The 15073-nt window shown below is 44.6% G+C and overlaps 3 protein-coding genes across 7 annotated transcripts; 1 reads left to right on the top strand and 2 right to left on the bottom strand.

Annotated features, from left to right (window-relative positions):
* Positions 1–64: 64 nt before the first annotated feature.
* On the top strand, positions 65–3971 carry tnnt2d (troponin T2d, cardiac). 2 transcript variants are annotated; one of them, XM_078083467.1, is made up of 12 exons: positions 65–279; positions 1014–1068; positions 1169–1197; positions 1363–1384; positions 1473–1530; positions 1626–1742; positions 1815–1892; positions 1988–2098; positions 2649–2761; positions 2844–2934; positions 3193–3230; positions 3792–3971. In XM_078083467.1, the coding sequence occupies exons 2-12, from the start codon at positions 1031–1033 to the stop codon at positions 3835–3837; spliced, it is 741 nt and encodes a 246-aa protein (XP_077939593.1). In that variant the 5' UTR covers positions 65–279; positions 1014–1030; the 3' UTR covers positions 3838–3971. The 2 variants fall into 2 exon arrangements, with proteins under 2 accessions (XP_077939593.1, XP_077939592.1); XM_078083466.1 differs by lacking the exons at positions 65–279; positions 1014–1068 and having other exon boundaries at positions 1173–1276.
* dnm1l (dynamin 1-like) lies at positions 3881–12728 on the bottom strand. Of its 4 annotated transcripts, XM_040162683.2 has the most exons (20): positions 12395–12691; positions 11011–11155; positions 10234–10263; positions 9585–9631; positions 9260–9331; positions 9074–9160; positions 8793–8955; positions 8483–8603; positions 8191–8322; positions 7853–8059; positions 7630–7750; positions 7400–7555; positions 7165–7254; positions 6993–7085; positions 6651–6704; positions 6408–6479; positions 5528–5698; positions 5146–5255; positions 4879–5038; positions 3881–4684 (listed from the first exon to the last, which is right to left on the bottom strand). In XM_040162683.2, exons 1-20 carry the CDS (start codon positions 12494–12496, stop codon positions 4628–4630), a joined length of 2190 nt encoding a protein of 729 aa, XP_040018617.1. In that variant the 5' UTR covers positions 12497–12691; the 3' UTR covers positions 3881–4627. The 4 variants fall into 4 exon arrangements, with proteins under 4 accessions (XP_040018617.1, XP_040018618.1, XP_040018620.1 ...); XM_040162684.2 differs by lacking the exon at positions 10234–10263; XM_040162686.2 differs by lacking the exon at positions 6408–6479.
* A 399-nt stretch (positions 12729–13127) lies between these two features.
* Positions 13128–14844, bottom strand: dnajb9a (DnaJ heat shock protein family (Hsp40) member B9a). Its single transcript, XM_040163048.2, has 3 exons — positions 14663–14844; positions 14066–14295; positions 13128–13818 (listed from the first exon to the last, which is right to left on the bottom strand). Exons 2-3 carry the CDS (start codon positions 14280–14282, stop codon positions 13382–13384), a joined length of 654 nt encoding a protein of 217 aa, XP_040018982.2. The 5' UTR covers positions 14283–14295; positions 14663–14844; the 3' UTR covers positions 13128–13381.
* Between the last annotated feature and the right edge of the window lie 229 nt (positions 14845–15073).

Raw genomic sequence — 15073 nt, forward strand, 5'->3', positions numbered from 1 at the left:
CGTGAATGGATAGATGACATTTTACCAGGACGGGAATGTACCTGCAGAATGTGTGTGTGTGTGTGTGAATATGTGTGTGTAAGTTTGCGTGTGTGCATGTGTGTGTGTAACAGAGCCCCAATGTGCAGCTGTCTAACAATAGACGGCCCAGCCATAGGTTGCTGCAGTCACATGAGTGTGAAGGACGCGACTATGTATCCTTGATGCTCAACCTGCTGGTCGACCTCAAGGAGCTGAAGTGTGTCGCTCGTTTCTGAGCTCCGTCTGCCTGAGTTACAGGTAACGACCCTCTTGTGTCAAAGCCGTGTTCAGCCGTGAATCTTGAACCTAATTGCTGTCTAGCAACTATTGAGTGGAGATTTGAATCGGATTTGAATTGTTCTGTTTTTAGTTGTGTTCCCTGCCTGCTAAAGTCACTAAATGTGAATAAACTGCTTGAACTAACGCGCTTATCACTGCGGTTGTGCTTAAATATTTTAATATATATCTATAAAAATATGTATAAAGTAGATAAGTATTTTTATTCTGTGATACTTTATAGTATTCGTCTCCATTTAGGGGAAAATGTCCTTTTTATTTTACTAAACACCGACTGCTCTCAATATATCACAACATAGATGCAACATTTGTAGAGTAGTGACCTCAGCTGGAAAAAGTACATTTACTTGCATAAATGGTTATAAAACAGCAATTAGATCTACAGCAGCATCGGAGTTACAACCTTTAGATTCTACTTATTAGCTTTCAAGTCTTTTTTGTTCTTCTGTCAATTTTGACTTAAAAGTAAAGTGTTTGTTTTGAACGCGCGACCTTAACTTGTAACAGAGTATCTCATTGTGGCATCGGTACCATTGCTCCATTAAAAGATCAGAATACTTTTTGCCACGACTGCCAAAGTGCCCGCAGATATTTGGGTCAGTGTGCGCCGTGTGAATGCTTGTCGTCTCATGCTGTGCCGCGTTGTTTAATGATCGGAAATATTCGTCAGTCTAAAAATAGGAAACATTTTGCAGAGCTCATCCATAACAGAATGTCTGATACAGAAGAGGTCGTGGAGGAGGAAGTTCTGTATGTACCCATTTTTATATTTTCTTGTCGTGATTAAAAGATATTTCATATTATTTGATGAGTTTATGATTTTGTTATTCTCATTCTTTTTTTTTTCAAGGGAGGAAGAAGGTGAGAATGAAGCACTTGGTCATGTTTGTATGTACTTTACTTTTACTTTCACTAATCATTTATGATTCCTGATCATCAGCACAAGAGGAGGTCACAGGTGAGACAAATGTTTTTCCTCTTTTCTTCTCATGCAGCAGGTTGTGACCAATTCTCACTTGCTTGTCAATGTCTTTCTTTCCCCAGATGAGTCGAAGCCCAAACCGAAGTAAGTGCCCGAGCTCCTCTGTAGTTTAGCAGTTAAACTCAGTAAACCCAAAGCAGATCCTACAGTAACAAACTGTCCACTTCCACAGGTTCATGACAAACATTACTGCCCCAAAGATCCCCGATGGTGACAAAGTGGATTTTGATGTGGGTCAACTTTATTAACCCCCCCCACCTCCCCCACCCAATATGACATTTCAGTGACGTAACCTGGCTGTCCTGACTCCTTTCTCTGCTCTCAGGACATCCACAGGAAGCGTCAGGAGAAGGATCTGTCTGAGCTGCAGTCTCTGATCGAGGCTCACTTCATCCAGAGGAAGAAAGAGGAGGAGGATCTCATCTCCCTCGTCAACAGAATCGTGAGTGCGTCGGCTCCAGGAGCGATGATTGTGTTTGTCCCAGATGACCGCAGAGCGCGTCTCGTCCCGCAGGAGAAGCGCCGCGCCGAGAGGGCCGAGCAGCAGAGGGTCCGGACGGAGAGGGAGAAGGAGAGGCAGGCCAGGCTCGCGGTACGAGATCACACACACACACACACAGACTCCTGCATCATCTCAGACTATGTCATCAGCTCCTCCACTAAGCAGTGGACCTGTGCGGCACACAGGACGAGAAGGAGCGCAAGGAGCAGGAGGAGCACCGCAAGAAGCAGGGCGATGACGCCAAGAAGAAGAAGGCCCTGTCAAACATGACCCAGCAGTACGGCGCTGGACATAAGGTCACTCAACGCACAACCGCCTTCAGCGTGTGAATCAGAAGCACCGAGAACAGGGACGCACTCAAAAGTGCTACACAGAGAGTAATAAAAAGTACATTTTTAATCCTTTAGGGCCACCAAACAAGTCGCTTCATTTTGATTAAGCGGCGACATGTGAGGAAAAACTCACTTGCAAAAAAACCTAGTGGAAGTAGAATTGGAAATGTGGAGTAACAAACCCACTGTGAAATAAAGTTTTTTGGGGGAGGACGGGTTGCTAAAACTGAGCATTTCAGACTCTAGTATATGAGAGCAGGTGAACAATAGTGTGATATTTGTGCATAAAAGCATGTTTACACGTGGAAACCAGAGACAAAGTTATGAACATAAAAACAAGAACATGTCTCCTTAAACCGGGAGGCGATTACTAACTTCAATGCAACGCCTCCCTTCCAGGACAGCGTCACTGAGCTGCTTTCTTTGAAGGATCGGACTGCTGAGTAGTAGTAGCAGTTGCCCTCGTGTATACGTTTTATGATCTATGTGCGCGTGTCTGCGCTCTGACCACCAGAGTGATAACAGAAAAGGAGCAAAGAAACAAACGGAGAGGGAGAAGAAGAAGAAGATCCTGTCCGACCGCAGGAAGCCTCTGACCGTCGACCATCTGAACGAGGATAAGCTCAAGTAGGTGGTCTCACGTGATAAACCCGGGAGGTCGACGGGATTTTATGGCTGTAAGACGTGAGCCGGGCTCGTTTGTGTTTAGGGAGAAGGCCAACGAGCTGTGGCAGTGGCTGATGGGGCTGGAGGCCGAGAAGTTCGATCTGGCTGAAAAACTCAAAAGGCAGAAGTACGATGTGAGTCATCCTGCACAGACAATGGAAAGAAACCCACAATCCTAAAAGAGACGGCTCTCTGGTCTCTGGGTCGATGTTGTGTTTTAGTTTTAGAGTAAAAAGAGGAACCCTTTCTGCCATAACCCCCCCCCCCTTCTAAACGACACCCCTCGCCCCTTTGTCACCTGACTCGAGTGAAACAATGAATGTTACAGGTGAGGGTTGAAAGGTCAACAGAGGCCTTTGCAGAACTCCTCTGCCGTGTGTGTGTTTTTGCAGATCAACCAGCTTCTTGCTCGAGTCCAGGACCACCAGAGGTAAGAACACAGCCCCCTTCTTCTCACCACGCGACTTATTTCCATCTCTTACGTTACGTTTCGTCTGCTTTGAACCTTAAAACACAAACTATAGATTAGACACAAAACCATCTGGCATTGAACGGAATGATCCGGCACGCTTTGTTGAAGTGGTCAGATGTTTTGTGTTGCACCCTCAGAGCACGGTGAATTATTCTTGATTGCTTTAGCACAAATCGGAGCATGAAATGGACTCTTTCAAAAGGTGTAAAGGAAACAATCTTTAATATATTGGCAATGTCATTAACGTGACAAAGGTTCAAGCTTTGCTGAAATACATCTAGTTGTGTTCTAACAATATTTATCTGAACCAAACCTGGTTCTCACGTCAGAACAGCCGCTTGAGACGCAGAACGTGTGCGTGTGCGTGTGTGTGTGTGTGTGTGTGCGCCATCAATACAAAACGCAACCGGTTCGCTGCTGTTTTCATCTGCCGAGTGCAGAAGGATGACGACATGTTTCCTAAACCCACTGATTGCGCTGCTCTGAATTTGGCATTCGTCTTTTCCTGCATCCTTTCAGCGCCAAAGGACGCGGCAAGGGCAAGATGGGGGGGCGGCTGAGGTAAAGGAGCAGCCCGAAGAGGAGAAAGCGGACCGCGACACCAGGGATTGGCCTTATTACCTGTGTATTCATTGTACTGTTGTGTTGGGTTACATCTCCATTATCAGCATCGAAACAATAAATAAGTCATTACATCCAGTCTGCTGCCTCTTTTCAAACTATGCACAGCGTCTGTGTTTGTGTAACCAAGGGCAACGTACCGTATCACATGTTCATACAACAACTCATTCAGTGTACTTAAAGTTTTAAATATATGATGAGATTCTGTTGCAACATGTAAACAAAAGGGAGGAATTAGGCTCTGATGGATAATAGTTCCATGGCTGGTATTTAAACAGAAATATATATCTGCATTAAGTGCATTTCATTGGAAACAATCCGCAGTAGACATCATTTCGTCAACATCTAATAAGAGAATTGACCTTATAAAGAGAACGTTTTCATGTCGCAGTTGTCATTTCCAGCTTTAATTCAAATTTAAATTAAGAGCAGAGATTTCTCAGCAAGGCTCCACATAGTGGTGATGCACAACATTGTCTACTTATCGTTTCAGTTCAAAATACAATAACTAGGGCAAGAGCGTGTGTGATGCTGATGGGGAGGAGACGATATGAACTGCCCGTCGTTAAATCCAAGTCCTTACTGTACATTAAAACTATGTTACGATATCCACATATCCACACCAGTGCATTTTCAACTTGTTGGTCTCGGACGTCCGAGGATTTGGGAGTCGTAGCAGGAGAGCTTGGATGGTCCACGAGGGGCGAACGGAGCCTGCCATCGCCGAGGCGCCCTCACCACAGGTGGGTTTCTCGGATCTCTGCGATCACCTGGCTGGCTTTCTGCAACGCCTGCACAGGAACGAACAGCAACAAAAGCAGCTCTCCGTTACTGCTGTACCCTCTGGATGAAACACAGATCTGGGAGGGACTGAAAGATATTTGCTGGATTTACGCTAAAAGCGATGCCCCACAAAGAGCACAGGCTAAAGCTTTAGCGAGCGCGAGCGCACGATGGACGCAGGATCACTCGCCGGGCCGCTTACCTTGAGCATGTCAGCGGCCTCGGTGCGCCTCTGAGCCATGTCCTCGGACTCCGTCAGCAGGTCGTCCAGCAGGCCCGCCTTGTACAACTGACCCACCAGCTCGCTCTGCAGGCAGTCCTTCACGTGGTTCACCAGGAAGTGCATCACTGCCTTCGGTACACTGGGGCCAAACAACGACAGAGGGTGAAAAGACAGTAGAGCTCATGAGAGCCTCAGAAATGTTAGTGTGGTGGGGAGAAAAAGAACAATAAATCAAATCAAGGTCACCTGTCCTGGATGTTTTTCCGTACAATAAGGAAGTAGGACTTGATGAGCCGCTCGATGACCTCGCAGTCCCTCTGCTCTCGAGCGGACAACCTTCTGGACACTGGCACAGGCTGAACAATGATGAAGAAAGCATTATTTTGATTACGAAAAGGATTACTAAACGGGATTTCAGTTTCTTCAATGCATTAAGTTGTAACAAGGATGTTGAGAACATTCGTTTTATGCGTTTGCCTACAACAGAAATTTCCCCTAAAGCCTGTGTATATCATTTATATCTCGCACATGATTCATTACATGAAGCCGTCTCTTAAAACTACAATACAGAAAGTGCACATGCTCCATCTTCCAAAGCTGTTGATGTGCACAAAAGCGGATTGCCCACCACGTCCAGCAGGTTAACAGCGTGGCCCCTTTGGGGGCTGGCAGGCTGTGGGTGCTGGAGCACGGCTCGGTCCCCAGCGGTGCCGTCCTCTCCCCTTTTCAACATGCCTCTCCAGGTCCCCGTCCCGCCGTCCGTCTGCTCGCCGCCGCTTTGAGGGCCCCCTGCTGCGGCCTACGGGGAGGAGAGAGCAGGTGTGATACATCACGAATACGCAAGTATCATTTTAACACACACACACACACAAAATGAATGCAATAAACAACTTTCAAAACAGTTTCTCGTAGCAGCATGCGACAGTCCTTCTTTGATTTCACTGCAAAGAAGTTATTCAAGAGTATTGTTCATTCTTCGAACTTAAAAAGATGAATGATAGAACTTTGGATGATATGAAGCTTTATACAAGAGATATTACACTACGATTTCCTCAGCAGTAGCAGAAAACTTTATTTAAAAAGGTGGATTTATTCCTGATAAGACTTTGGGGATTTCTACCTTCCAAGTACTTAATGTTTTTTTCTATATCACCCACTTGTACAAAGACTAACTGATGGTTTCTTAATTCCAAGTTAAAACAGCACATGCCAAATGACTATATTACTAGATCTTTATAAATCAATATCATATTAGTTGCGAGCAATCAGCATGCAGCAAACTGGGATAGATACACATAGTTAAAGAGTATAGGTCAAAGGTCATTCTGATCAAGTTTATAAAAAAAAAAAAAGGTACAAACGGCCCCTCAAATCCCACTGCGTTATCATCAGGACACTAACGTCCCAAACGGGATCCAGGTACGGGGCAAAGAAAGAAATAAGGACGACAGTGAGGGGGTGGAGCGGGGCAAGTAAATGTGGGCAGGCAGTAAGCGAACGGGTCACACCTTGGTGGCCTCGGCCTCAAGGGCAAGAAGCTCAGTGGGAGAGAGAGACTGACCACCTGGGCCTTTAAGGGACTAGAGAAAGACAACATAGTGAGGGAAACAGCTACAGGCAGCAAGAAGGAAAGTCATTGTTTCTTCAGCGAACCTGGAGGGAATCTGTACGTGCAATAGTCGTGGGGCAATCTGTTAAAGCAAATGGCAAGAAGCCAGAACAAGGAGGTGAGCCATGAGGACTGAATGTACCTTGTCTCTGGGGACAGCCGAGGGCAGGTCTCTCATTCGGTTGCGTCTCTGCTCCTATGAAAGGTTGAAAAGTACTCTGTTAAATCGCTAAAAAACAGAAAACATTTAAAATAAGGATGTGTTGTTGTTTTTTTATTACTAAAAAAAAAAAAAAAAAAAAAATTGTTCCTTTAGTGGTGCGTTAAAAAAAAAAGAAAAAAAGAATTCTCATTGAGAGCGGGCAGAGTAAATTAAAACTATTGCATTAAGCTGCAACAGCGAATACAAAAACGTTGACCAGAGACGCTTTAAGGATTAAACACATGATTAAATCGATGCGCGGCGTGAAGGTAGCAGTCTTACCTCTATGTTATTGTTCATGAGGCCACAGGCATCAGCAAAGTCAGGGTGCTTGGTGTTGATGTAGGCCAACTCAATGGCGACCAGGTTGTGAACCTGTAAGAGATGGACTAATCAGCACACGGCGGCCCGGAAACTTCCCTTAAAGTGCATTTCAGCGTGAGCAGGTACTGACCATTTCATTGGTGACTGGCAGTCTCTTTCTAAGTAAGGAGGTGACCACTTCTACGATGGCATCGTGGAGCTTTGGAAACCTCAGTAACTCCTGCAGAGATGAACAACGCTCGGAAGTAGCATCTCTTTTCATATCAAATAGCCCCCCAGAACAGTGAGGTGGTTTGTCCAGACTAGAAACACGGGATTCTACTTTCGTGGGCTTCGGTTCTGAATGTGTACGTCTGTTTTCTCACCTGTGTGCTGTAGTTGCTGCAGTGCTGGATGATCCTCTGCATCTCCTCGTGAACCAGCTCCACGCAGCGCAGACTGGGCTCCTCCAGCCGCTTCACCTGCCGCTTCACCAGCAACTCAAAGGAAACCTCGGGCACGAATAAAGCCGGCCTCGGGCCCTGTGACACACAGAGAGCCTGTAAGTCTTCGGAAAACACAGAGCGCAAATTTAACACAGGAAGTCGACCCCCACCGTCGCATTTCGGATCGCCGTGAGCACGTCGATGGTCGTCAGGCCACCCAGGGGGTCGACCGACTCCAGCGTGCGACCAAACGTTTCATGGAATATATAGCAGATCCTCGCTCCCCCACATCTGAAAACAGGAGACAGAAGCCCAAGTTCACCCTGAGGACTCAGGAAAGCATGGACGCTAGCGCCCCCCAGTGGTGCACGGAAGGAGAGTTATGAAACGCACAGCTCGGTGGTCTCGATGTACTTGGCCGTGCCCTCTATGGTGTGGCAGTACTCTGCGGCAAACTTGGTGATGAGCTGCAGCAGCGTGGAGCTCTTGTCATCGACAGGTTCGCCGTAACTGTTGAGTAACGACTGGTACTGAGCGGCCAGCACGTTGATCCTCGTCTTCAGCTCAGGGAGACAGTCTCTGATGTGGTGCATGAGTAACCTTTGAGGAGAAGAAAAGAAAAAGATTAGTTTACGTTGTGATTTGGAAATGAAGACTGAGATGAAGTGCCACTTTGCCGGAGAGGGTGGAACGTGCACGGTTGAAAACCCAGATGAATTCCAGCTCCGTACCTGTTCAAAGTTCTGGCCAGATATTTGGTTCCATTTCGGTTTGCAAGTGAAGGGTACTTCTTCTGTAGGAAACCATATTCATCGCGGATGGCATCAGACACCATCTTCTTTTGATTGATATCCAACTGACTCCTGAGAAAATGTTAGGAAAACATTTGACTAGAAAGTATATTTAAGAGAGTTAAGCAGACTAAATGGGAAATAAAGACATTGTATAGAGTGATGTTTTTTAAATCATAATTAACAGAGTTTGTTGGTAGTCCCTCCTTACTGAAGTAACTAACCAGTTTACCTGTTAACGACTCCAATAATACCCAGTTTGACAGGAATGACTCTGCCCATCAACACGTCCATGGCATCGGTGCCAGCATCCATCAGATCCAGCTTGGTCACCACCGCTAGTGTCCTCCGGCCTGAAGACAAAGACATTATAAACGCCACCGAGGCAGGAAATGCAAAACAGCACATGACATCCAAAGTATGTTTCCGGATAGCTTCCTATTTTACAATCTGTACAGCATACAAAATACTCCATCCTGACACTCTTGATTGTGATAAGAATAGAGGAAGGTGAGGGATGACTCAACAAGAACGCCATGTACCATCGGGGTCGGCCTCGCGGGCTACTTTAAGGGCCTCTGAGGTCGCCATGTCTGTATTGGCAGCAGTCACAGCCAGGATGATGGAGTTGGGGTTGGAGATGTACTTGTAGATCAATTCTTTGATTTGGAGCTCTATGTCTTTGGGCTGGTCTCCCACCGGCACCTGTTTTAGCAAAGACACACACATTTCTCCTCAAAACCCTGAAATCATCTGCAGAATCATTTGGACTTCACAGCCCATTCAGGTTTGGACCTGGAGGGAAAAGGGAAAGTCGCCTCACCTTTGTGAGGCCAGGCAGATCCACCAGTGTGAGGTTCACAACATGTGGGGAGAAGATTTTCAGGTGAATGGGTTCATCACTTACGCCCTGGAAAAAAGAAAGAAGAGATTGACTTCAGAGGCTGATTCACAACCTCAGGATGCTGCTATTTACAAATTAGCCTCTTGGTGTGCGTAATCAGCAGACCTTGTTATTGCCTGAAATTCTTTCAGTTTCTGCATCAATTTCTTGCCGAATCTCCTCGAAGTCTGTGTAGGTCTGAAAGAAGAAAAAGAAAAAAAAACATGTTAGCAACAAGTATTTTTGATATTTCAAAAACAGCCCGACAAAAATTAAGACATGACATGGTTTGTTTTCAGAGTTACTTCCTGTTTACAGTCACAAGGCTGTCAGCACACCACGAGGACGTCCTTGTTCAAACACAATGAACCGCGTGGAGCCAGAGGGACACACAGGCATTTACCCATAAGCCAACATGGTTTTCCGCCAGACATCAGTGCGAGAACTCTACCTTGCTTTTGGTGTGAAGAAATTTGCCCCATTCGTCTCCGTTGATGCCTGCGGGAATACAAAGTCGGAGACAGATGTTCCAGTTACTAATATGACCTTGAGATCAGTGTTACTATTATTACTAGGGATGCGTCTCATGGGAGGACTTCTCTGTTGGAAGACATGGGATGGAAAGAACTCCCCACAGAGGAAAAGAAGAGTGGTTTTCACAAAAAGTCATGGAAGCAAATTAAATCCTAGAGCAAAAACACACCATGTGCATTTGGGAAATCAAGGACCTAGAGTGTTGTTAAAATACAGAGCAATGAGCTCATCTGAAATAAACACGACAGCGCGACAAAAGGAAACAACGTTACACAGGTGGAGTCTGTTAGTTAGAGGAAGTTGGTATCCAGGACATCAGAAGTGGACTAAGCACAAAGTTACTCTTTGACATGAATCTGCTCAATTTTCTTTGTCCAACTTCAACTGACAGAGACCATCTTCATTTGAAGGGACGACTAGAGCGGAATAAAGTGAAGCCACGAGGTTTTGGCAGCTTTGCAAATAAAAATGTACAAAAATGCAAAGCAGGATGGGGCAGGAGAGACGGGGGTCGGGTGGTATGTAATATTCAAACACAATAAGCCAAATAACAAGGAAAAGGAGACCTCTGGAAAGGCGTCCCTTTGTCTTGGATTCTGTGATTAAAGAGACGACAGGAGACAAAAAAGTTAGCCCGGCTATCTGCAGCGTCGGCATTAAACTGCAGCGAGGCCTTTCCCCAGAGACAGCATTGAATAATAGCAGCCTCTTATCACTCATCATCCCCTCTTCTTTTTACTGACAGATGGATGGATGGACGGACGGACAGACGGACGGACGGCATCAGTGTTGCTTTAAAATGCTGCTCTCTTCGCCACATAAAACAAATAGATGCATTACTACGGCCCCGGTAGCAGAGAGGTCTCCTGTGATTCGATAGTGTGCGTTTAAGATCGGTTACATTTCAATCTTGGACTAGTGCAATTGCCATGAGTCAGCTTAATGTCTGAATGAACACCTCCCCACTCAATGACCAGACAAAACGGATTGTATAAGATGTACCCAAACACTGATATGGTTTCACTAAATACGGCCGGGCCGATATACTAGCTTTGGCAGACATATTGTATTTGTGTATATTTGGCTGATGGGGGACAAGAAACTGCTGTAGAGAAATGACTAGTTGACTTGTTGTTGGGCCCATTGGAAACGCCGGTTCCCTTGATTGTCTGTTTTAAACTTTACTATTGTTATCGGATCCTTTTTAGCACCCAAACATCCAAATCAGTTGCATGTTCATAAAGATAACTGAGGAGTTACCAAAGTTGATTGAAGTTTAGTTTTGCAGAGGAAGATACATACGCGACGGCTCCACAGATAACACGAGGGGACGGTGGCGTTACCATTCTCTTCGCTGGTTTTCTTGCAGTCCTCCGAATCGATGTGCACTAGCTGTAGAATGAGAGGCCGGCGTGTGACGATGCCAGTGCCACGGGGAAGGAGGTCCTTGCCAACCAGGCTCTCTAAAACAGAACTCTTCCCGCTGCTCTGTAGACAACAACATCATCATCATCATTAATATTTGTAAAAAGCATCACTATTTGGGTGACTCGTTAAAGAGGGAAATCCAATTTGCAGAGCACTGAGCTCGACTAGGAGGATGTCTGGTGTAGTCGCATGCGTGGTCGAGGAATTCTAATGAGATCTGCTTAACTGAAATAACTCACTTAGCTCAAACGGCTAACAGATTCTTCCTCCTTAGTCTGGTGCTGATTACCTCAGTAGGAGGTAAAGGCTATACATGTGATCACATTCTTTGTCTGGGAGTAAACCTAACGTTTGCTTTGGACTGACATAGTCACTGTGTGGGCCTATTAATACATCTCGACCCAACCAATAATTGGCATAAGGTCTCAGTTACAGTTTATATGAAGGTCTTTGCAGATCTGGGCCTCTGTGGAGCCATGGAAAGGACAAACATAACACAGGGCCTTAAAAAACATCCTCTGCATTCATTTGTCTCATCGTGACTGTAACACCTGCCAAAAGGACTTAGACAGAAATATCCGATCAGCTGACCAGTGAATGGAAATGATTCAGACCAAATCCTGCCCCTTCAAACCGATTAGGCTTTAGCGTGTACACAAGGCAGTCGGCCGGAGCGAAGGTAAATGAATTAGAGAATAAAAGGTGTGGATTCGACGTGCTAGTCAACCAGTGTTTTTTTTTACCAAGGTTACACTGCGTACCCCTCATAATAAATGAAACCGTCAAAACAAAATAAACAGTGGAGCGGTTAGAACCTTTGGCCTCATTGGAGGGATTGCAGGTTATTTACTTAATCAGCATTAGATTTGACGTTAGCTAACGTTAGGCAGTCACCTAACTGGAAACATGGTAGATGCTAGTGGGAATGCTACGTTAAACCTTTATGTTCAATCGATAAGTAATCTACTACTGTTCTAATAAAGAATTTATTGATTTGATAGTGACTGAGGGCTGCGTGGATACGTTTTTGATCTACAACTGTCAGCTAAAAACATAACTAACTTAGCTGCGTTGAGTGTGAATGAGATCACATGTAGCTAAGGCTAATTTAGCTACGTAAATGAGCGTAGATTTATAAAAGGCGAAGTTTGTCATTAGGTGTCTCCGCGGTTTTCTTTTCTGATACACCTGCAGGAAACTGAAAGAAAAACGAAGGGTCACACTCCAGGAGAAGTCCAAACAGTAAGTTGGCGCAGGCTAACTAACTCGCTAGCCTTAGCGCAAAGTGACGTTCCTCACCTGAGTCCCCACAACAACTATCTGCGGCAGTTGAATGATGTCTGCGCCGACCGTGTTAAACACATCCTGCAGTTTGTTAATGACAGGAATGAGGGCCTCCATCAGCTCAAATTCTAATCCCGACCTGTCAAACAGACAACTTTTTTTACTCGGCCGGACAGTGCTACAAAGTCATTCAATGTCTCTCGGCTAATGCTACTGGCGTCTCTTTGAATAGACAAGCAACTGCGCACAAGGTTGCTCCGAATAGAATCCTGGGAGTTGGAGTTCCGTCGACTCTCGCGCACCATTTCCTGTGATTGGGGATTGACTTCTGCAGAACTACATTTTCTGCATGTGACGTCAGGCTCGTGTTCCACCAATAAAAGGGCATTTTGAAATTTTTCTTTTACGTAACCGTAACCAACGGTGACCAAAATATTTATAAATGTGCAATTCCCCTATTGTTCCCAAGGGAATATGTATGAACTGGTTTGACTTCATTTATAAATTAAACTCCCCCACTGGAAATTATCAATGATATTAATTTTTCACGAAAGGACGGACAGGTTTTCTGAACTTCACAGTGAATAGAACTTACTAAATTGTATTTGCTACAATAAAATAGTAGTAGTAGTCTATGTTTTTTTTCCAAACTTAATAGTAGTGGGTATTCCTGTGCCAAATTCAGTGAGATTGCTTTATTTTTCCAAACTGTACAATTCCACAATAAAATAAAGAGGTTAATAAAATATTACAAAATACTTCATGAGTTTATTTCCAAGATGGGTGAAAAACTACAACAATCATGTTCGAGTCCACAAGCATACACAATAGTTTGACAAAACAATTATTTAAATGTATACCTATGTGAAGCTAGGTAAACAGTGTCACTATTCAAATCATTCTGTGCCTGAATACATTTGAACCAAGTGGCTTATTATCTAATACAGCAGTATTTTATGCAGACAGGGCAATTTCTAATCATGAGCCATTTTAAATTGCATCTTAAGACGCAGTGCAGTCCATGTAAGTGGTTACCATATTTCCTCTGCGCTGTGTCACTGTGATACAGTGTTGTTTTGATGCACCATGAAACCGGTTGTCAGACTGTTTGGCGTGTCTGTCGTAGGTAAACATTCTCTCTATGTCGTCATACATGTCATCAAAGACACCTGCTCCAAAACCTCCTTGAAAGTGTCTCTTATGTCTGCCGTTAGACTCCTTGTGGGACCTGGAGTCTTCGTTAAAGTGTCTTTGCTGACGGGTGTGCCTGTTCTGACTGGAGGTGTCAAAGTCCTTGAAAATGTCATTAAGGTTGAAGCTGAAGGGTTGGTGGGCACCCTGCCGTTGTCTGCCTTGCGTCTTCCCGGGGAAGTATGCAGAGGTGTCAGCAAACTGGTCATATTCTCTTCTTTTGGTTTCATCTGATAAAGTTTCGTAAGCTGCAAAAAGAAAGACATAATTTATTCAAGTCTTGAAAGGTTAAGTGCTGCATCTCCTCATATTTAAGAAGTCATGGGTTTATCATCTAACCACGATCATGACAAGTGTGATATGTAATAACGTGAACGATCTAACATTTGTTTATCCTACAGAGTCCTTTAATAAATTTGACAACGGCTGAACTATACAGTCATCTTCACAGAGGAGGATTCTTTACACCCAAAGTAGAAAGACGAGTATCGCTACCTTCAGCAATTTCTCTGAACCTCACTTCAGCATCAGGGCTCTTGTTCTTATCTGGGTGATGTTTCATCGCAAGCTTGTGGAAAGCTTTTTTAATCTGCCGCTCAGTAGCATCTTTAGGGACTCCAAGTATATCATAATAGTCCTTCTTGGCGAGTATCAGCTCTGCTATTACGAAGATGCACACTGCAAACGTTACTGCAGACTGTGCGGTTGCCATGGCTCTGAGGTCCCTGAATTGAGGAGAGAGCAAAGGATGAGCAGCTGGTAAATTAAAAAAAAAAGTTTTGCATGCAATGAAGAAAAGCAGAGTTGATTAGTGATGACAACATGACACCTTACGTTCGCTAACGTTAGCTCTCGAACGGTAAGTCACATTATAACGTTGGATGACGTCACCATATTTATTTGGGCGACGAAAAAAGTGTTTTTTCTAAAAATAAATATTAACACCTCAGAGCTGGTGTAATTAAGTTCTAACGTTAGCATTTACTGTTTCACCGCGCATCAACCATAACTCCTAAAGTAGCGTTACGTTAGCCGACGTTGCTAACAGAAGATACTGCCCCGGTGACGTTATTCTACTTTGTGATAACTTACCCTTTTATGTGAGCCACGAGTGGAGCGTTAAGATGGATTGTTGAGGTTTTGCCAGTCAAACCGTTCACCCCACGCTAAACATGATGTCGTTCAATTCGTCACCTCGGTGATTTTTATCGAGAGGCAGCGGTCAGAAGCGGTATCATGGTGCAGCCGCAGCTTCTCTTCTTCGAGCCTTCACTGAATACGGGTAACGGATGTCATCAGTAAGCGCGCTACTGCTCTCTGTTGGCCATTGCACTTAATAACACCCCCCCTCTCAACCGTCCGATAGTGACCTTGATGTTATTGTGAGCGTTTACAGCAAATGTGTGCTGTTTTAATGAATGACATTACTCACTGCTAACTATTACTAACTGCGTATGAATATTAAACAATACATTATATCATATTATAGTATCCCGCGCGTAT

This window comes from Gasterosteus aculeatus, chromosome X, assembly GCF_964276395.1.
Source record: "Gasterosteus aculeatus chromosome X, fGasAcu3.hap1.1, whole genome shotgun sequence".
Lineage (NCBI taxonomy): Eukaryota > Metazoa > Chordata > Actinopteri > Perciformes > Gasterosteidae > Gasterosteus > Gasterosteus aculeatus.

What these genes read in the sequence shown, in the direction of transcription:
- tnnt2d (XM_078083467.1), top strand. Translation starts at nt 1,031, where the DNA reads ATGTCTGATACAGAAGAGGTCGTGGAGGAGGAAGTTCT. An exon ending in GTGACAAAGTGGATTTTGAT is followed by an intron (nt 1,531 to 1,625) that starts GTGGGTCAACTT and finishes CTCTGCTCTCAG; the next exon opens with GACATCCACAGGAAGCGTCA. An exon ending in AGTACGGCGCTGGACATAAG is followed by an intron (nt 2,099 to 2,648) that starts GTCACTCAACGC and finishes TCTGACCACCAG; the next exon opens with AGTGATAACAGAAAAGGAGC.
- dnm1l (XM_040162683.2), bottom strand. Translation starts at nt 12,496, where the DNA reads ATGGAGGCCCTCATTCCTGTCATTAACAAACTGCAGGATGTGTTTAAC. An exon ending in CGGCGATCCGAAATGCGACG is followed by an intron (nt 7,556 to 7,629) that starts GTGGGGGTCGAC and finishes TGTGTGTCACAG; the next exon opens with GGCCCGAGGCCGGCTTTATT. An exon ending in CGGCTGTCCCCAGAGACAAG is followed by an intron (nt 6,480 to 6,650) that starts GTACATTCAGTC and finishes GTCTTTCTCTAG; the next exon opens with TCCCTTAAAGGCCCAGGTGG.
- dnajb9a (XM_040163048.2), bottom strand. Translation starts at nt 14,282, where the DNA reads ATGGCAACCGCACAGTCTGCAGTAACGTTTGCAGTGTGCATCTTCGTA. An exon ending in GTTCAGAGAAATTGCTGAAG is followed by an intron (nt 13,819 to 14,065) that starts GTAGCGATACTC and finishes TTCTTTTTGCAG; the next exon opens with CTTACGAAACTTTATCAGAT.